This window comes from Nicotiana attenuata, unplaced genomic scaffold (assembly GCF_001879085.1).
Source record: "Nicotiana attenuata strain UT unplaced genomic scaffold, NIATTr2, whole genome shotgun sequence".
In the NCBI taxonomy this organism is placed as follows: Eukaryota; Viridiplantae; Streptophyta; class Magnoliopsida; order Solanales; family Solanaceae; genus Nicotiana; species Nicotiana attenuata.
Window position 1 is genome coordinate 43,843 of NW_017674449.1, and position 6,071 is coordinate 49,913.

Here is a 6,071-nt window from a genome sequence, read left to right on the forward strand (position 1 = left end):
CCCTTAAATATTTGTATAATTTAAGGATCTAATTGTAAATTACCTAATGATGGAATTCTTTTTCGACTTAAATTACATATACACCAACCCTACAAAATTGATTCTACTTGGATTAAAAAGGCGCATGTCCATAATTTTCTTTTAAAAAGAATTATTGTTCATAATTACAAAAAAAAAAAGTGGGAGAATAGGATATTTACGTAGCATATTGTAAAGTCAATACAACATTCTTCCTCACGATGTGTTGTATTTGATAAAGGAAGAGTCTATATGCTTAATTTCCCTTCAGTACGAGAATTTCGGAACGTGAGAATTTTGAGTTCTATTTGGAGAATGGAATTTTTTTAAAATTAATTTAGGGATCTTAAATTTTTATAAATATAAAAGAAAAATTTAGTATTAAGCTCTAAAAACATTTATAAGACTTTAAGTTAAAGTAAAAGAAATCTTACAACCCTTTAAAATCTTAATTTATATTAGTTCATATAAAGTTAAAAACTAAATTAAGTTAGATATCTTTTATAACTACTTTATGTTCCTAAATATTATGAGTTACTACATAATTATAATAATTGAGTCAATTTTAAAATATTAATTAATAAAAAATCATCAAATAATAATTTTTAAAATATAAATTCTAATTTAAAGGAAAAAATACGGGTGCAAGTTTCTATGAATATCTTTCTTTTACATGACAATAAAGTGGTTCTAATAATGCAGATGAGACTTGAGTAAATTTATCATCTTTGTAAGTTAAAACGATATCATTTTGAATTCAAGTATTCTATTTATGTAATACCATTAATTTCTAGATTCAAAATGATTTTCGTATTTTTATCACGTCAATTACTCTACAACGATCATTTCATCTTGTAAATAATTTGTTGATAAATTTAGTTAGTTGTTTTTCACATAAGAGTTCCGACTAAAGATTTACGTGCAAGCACGTACATAATGACTAGTTATTATAAAAGTGAGAACCCCAAAAGTTAAAAGTTGAATTACTAAAATGCCCTTTTAAATAACCTAAATTCACTACCGATAAAATTATAAATTACTTAATAATAGTATTTTAATTGAGAAGAAGAAAAATAAGTGTCTTTTCCAAAAGGTTGTGTCCTGTCAGTGGGTAACAATCCAACCGTTAGCCAATAAAACCATAAAGAAGAAACTAGCAACGCCAAATTGGAAGTCCATGAAGCGGGATTATGTTTCAAGAGTTACTTACTTTGGCGTCATTTATTCCCGTGTCATTCTATTGGATTATTAGAAATATAAAGGAAAATTATCAGCTATGTCCATTTATAAGTAGCTCATTATAAAAATTGGCCAATTGATAAAATATTATTAATATTAGCCAAATTAGCCAATTAGCTATTTGTAGCAAAAAATATCAAAATTTTGCTTTGTTTTGAGTGGGTGTTATTAGAATAGATTGGGCACAACTTAAGAAGCTTGAATCTCAGTTTTGGGATGATTTGGTGAAGTTTTGAGGTGGTTTGAATTGACAATTCGAAGTAAAAGCTGAACATGAAAAAAATGATATGTGTATCACACTGTGTATCATTTGTGTGTCACATATGTATCAATTGTGTATCACATGTATATCCATGTATACCTGTGTTTGTGATACATGCGTGATACATGTTTGATACATGTGTCGCAGAAGACTTTTTTGAACTCGATTTAATTACGAATTTTGATACAAAACCAGTCCAAATCACCTCCAATCTTCCTCAAATTTTGTATATTGACTTATCTATATATTTTCAATGAATTTCAACTATACCCATTGAAAAAGTTCCTTTTTTGTTTAGATTTTTGGAATATTGTATAGATTTTTGTATTTCATCACCTTATTTGCTATCCCGTCCATGAAATTTCCTTTCCGTCTTGTATCTAATGTTGCTAATCACGCTTAAAAATATGGAAGGTGATTTTTGCATGTGATTCTTTGAGAGAAAGAACCCTATTATTTGGTTTTTCAATTTTTGTTGGCTAATTTTGGTAAGTCTATGACTAATGGCTAGAGGTTGGTAAGTTGAGATTTATTTGGGACATTTGTGTAAGTTTCCTTAATTGAACTAGATCTATAACATGCTTCTTCTTCAGAGTAATGGCCATCTCATGTGAGGTTGAAGCCACACTCTCACTCTCATCATCGTCATAATCATTATCGAAATACTTTCTATACTCAATTTGTCACTGTTTTATGGGGTTCCAGAAGCTCAGATTGAAATATAAATGGTGGGAATATACGTGAATTCGGCGTGTAAGCGGCAAAAGAAGATTAGCAATATCTCATATACAAAGTTGCAAACTTTTTTCTTCACCACCACCGTTGCTAAAAATTGGTGGACATCTCACATATAGCAGCATCCACACTCCATCTACTTATTTTACACAAGAAATCCTAGATCAGTGTATTTTCAATTTGCGCAGTTATCTTCTTCTTATGTTTATCTAATATATAGTTTGTCTTCTACATTGTTTTCCTTTTCCAAAACCCACAACACCATTAACAATAAGGTTAAACAATCTACTTATTCTGATGTATGAGCTAATGAAAATTACTACTAATACTTTAATCTCAACAAACTTGATGTCTCTCTTGAACACAATTTAAATGAGTCTCGGATTATTTATGAGTTGGTCTAATATCCACGAGGACCAATGCATTGATGCCACGCATTTAGTTAAAAGTCCCACATATGCCATGTTATATTTCCGTTAAAAGGAGGGGTACTTTTGATCTGAAAATTAACTTTAAGGGTAATTCTAGCGCAATAGGTGGCAGATGGGCAAATTTTTTTTAACCCTTTTCCGTTAAAAAATTTTCATCCCAATTTAATAATGGCGCTTTGCTATTACAATTGACAAACTATGTCCTCCCCCAACAAAAACAATAGTAACAAGCCACGTATTTGCAGAGATATCTTTCATCACTTAAGACTCAATAAGGTAACGCAAAGTGGCAACTTTCGAAAGACAAGAACATTATTAAAAAATCAATAATTTAAAGTTTCGTCTTGAAGCGCAACAATCTCACCAAACTCTTAGGGAATGCCCACTCCCTCGTCACATGGCAATCTCAACGCTATCTTAGCGTACTATTCTGCATCTTGTCGCCTTCTGTAGCATTTTGGTATAAATAAGATGAGTTTTGAAGCTTTTTGATCATCCCAAACTTCGAATATATACCAAGTAAAAGGAGAGAAAAAAACAGAGGAAACAGATGGCAAGTTATTCTGCAAATAACAGATCCATCAGTTTGCCAAGCAGATCACATCCAGCAACTGAGAAAATTGAAGAGGAGTTCAGCAAGTACAAGACTTGGGAAAATTCAGCCTCACCAATTGCAGAAGCTGTTTACAATGGTTTACTTAGTTTGGGAGAGGTGCATAAACGCATGAGTGATCTTCTCAACTTGCCCCTGACTCTTCAAGCCCTTTCCAAGTGCCAAGATAAAAAATGGGTCGATGAAATCTTGGATAAATTTATGAGATTTCTCGATATATGTGAGACAACAAGGGAGCTGGTGTCACAGTTTAAAGAAAATGTTAAGGATGTTCTGTCCTTACTGAGGAGGAGAAAAGGAGATTTGAGCATCACCAACTACACTTCGTTTAGGAAGAAGATGAAAAAAGATGCCAAAAACTTAGTTACAATTTTAAAGAAAATGGATCATGAGGTGGTGGTTGCTGTAATGGAAGCTGATCAATTTATCTCAGCTGTTATCAGAGTGCTAAGAGAAGTTAGTACAATGGGAATTTCAGTATTCCAAATGGTGTTGGTTTTCTTGTCAGCCCCAATCTCCAAGCCAATTAACAAATGGTCTTTGGTTTCAAGATTGGTAAACAAAGGAGATCAAGACAATGTAAATGAGATAGAAAGTGCTGATTTTGCATTAAACAACCTTTTCAAGTATGGTTGTAATGAAGTGGAGAAAATCCAGTTTGCACAGAACAGATTGGAAAATCTGGAAGGTCATTTTGAATGCATTGAGGATGGCCTGGACAACATATTTAGATGCTTGATCAGATCAAGGAGCACACTACTAAATGTTGTCTCTTGCCAATGAAAATAGTACTCTACTCTTGTCTTTTATTGCATAAGCATCCAAATATTTTAGAATATGCTTATGGAATCCTTGCTATAAAGGAACAATTTTGTAATTACACATACAGCAATATATATATATATATACCTATACTTGCGAACTCTGTCTCTCTTTCGCTCGTCTTTCTATTTAATTTCAATTAAACACGATAAACATAAACATACTATGGTTTACTCCACAACATTCTTCCTTGAATGAACTAGTTACTTTCTGGTTCCGTACACATATATAGCAGAGATGTTTGAAATACATAATTTTCTTTCAAAACTATCAGCTAAAATAAGGAAATGAAATAAACCTAATATTAAAGGTACCTTAAGAAATTCCAATGCCCTTAATCTTATTGCAAGTAAAACGGTATGGAGGAAATGATCTTATGGATTCCTGATGATATAATGCTGATTTCTTCTCTCGGGTAACTTACATCTGAAGCTTCTTACATTCCAATTTCCACGGGTATGTTCAGTATAAAACGCAAAACAAGACACAAATTTGCAAGTTCCAAAGGGGATTTCAAGGTATCTCCTGTTGATTTTGCTTCACTAACTGCAGAAAGAAAAAGGAGCTACTATGCTTGACTTTGACGCTTTGCTAGTCAAGGTAAGGATACAAGTCAGAGCCACTGTAATATGTAAGGTACTTTTATGTCACCGCCCGGATTTTCCATCATCGGGAGTCGTGATGACGCCTACTGTTGGAGCTAGGCAAGCCAAACATTTAAACATTTTTCGGATAACAACATAACAATAATAAAATAACGAGTCTTTAAATAAATGCGGAAGTCTTCTAAAACATAAATAACTGAAAACCCAAAATGCGGAAGTCTAATATTTCACTACCCAAGACTGGAGTCGCTATCTCACGAACTACTAAAGAGTGCTACAAACAAGTCAGAATAGAAATACATAAGTGTCTGTCTCGGTACAATGAAAACAAACTGAAAACATAGAAAGGGACTCCGGCCTGCGAACGCCAGCTAGGCTACCTCGTAAGTCCCTGGACTGAAGTCAGCTCCCGAACAATATCCTACTGCTGTGGTCCAAAAGCTGCTCCGGTACCATGATCTGTGCAAAAGAGCACAGAAGTGTAGCATCAGCACAACCGACTCCATGTGCTAGTAAGTGCCTGGCCTAACCCCGACGAAGTAGTGACGAGGCTAGACAGGACTACCAAACTAACCTGTGCAGTTCAATATATATATATGCAATAAAAGGAAAGAACAAAGAAATTAAACAGTTAAGAGGGAGGGGAGCATACTATGGGGGAGTACAGTCCGGATATAAAATCAACAATTTAAATAAGAAACGGGGCAATAACAATAATTAATGAGAGCAGGAAAATCAACAGTTGCACGGCATCAACCTTCGTGCCTTTACTCTCATTCTCACCAAAAGCAATCAAATAAAGTGCACGGCATCACCCTTCGTGCTTTCCCTCACGTAACTCTCATATCATGGCACGGAATGATCCTTCGTGCAAATATAACCAAAACATGGCACGGAATGACCCTTCGTGCAAATATAATCAAAACATGGCACGGAATGACCCTTCGTGCAAATATAATCAAAACATGGCACGGAATGACCCTTCGTGCATTATCACTCTTCCTCACCCAAACAGTAATCACAACCAAACGGAGCGAGGGGATAAACAAATAATAAGAACTGTCCCGGCAAGGGAATTACACAATTAACAGCTAACTCCCGGCAAGGGAGCAACAACAATACTTTCACATCCCGGCAAGGGAAATAATCAATATACTCAAACCATCCCGGCAAGGGATTAATCATATCCCTTTCTATTTCTTTCATTTCTTACTCAATAGTCTTTTTATCGTTCGAGCCAACGCTCCAAAGGATTTGCAATTCATAATTNGATATCTAGGCATAATTAATTCAATAATATCAATAAAGACTCAATGGCAACATCCCATAGCCTAGATATGAATTTC

The 6,071-nt window shown here is 34.1% G+C and overlaps 1 protein-coding gene across 1 annotated transcript; it reads left to right on the forward strand.

Annotated features, from left to right (window-relative positions):
- Window positions 1-3,057: 3,057 nt before the first annotated feature.
- On the forward strand, window positions 3,058-4,212 carry LOC109218684. The gene has a single exon (XM_019383057.1). The coding sequence runs from the start codon at window positions 3,236-3,238 to the stop codon at window positions 4,079-4,081; it is 846 nt and encodes a 281-aa protein (XP_019238602.1). The 5' UTR covers window positions 3,058-3,235; the 3' UTR covers window positions 4,082-4,212.
- Window positions 4,213-6,071: the final 1,859 nt, after the last annotated feature.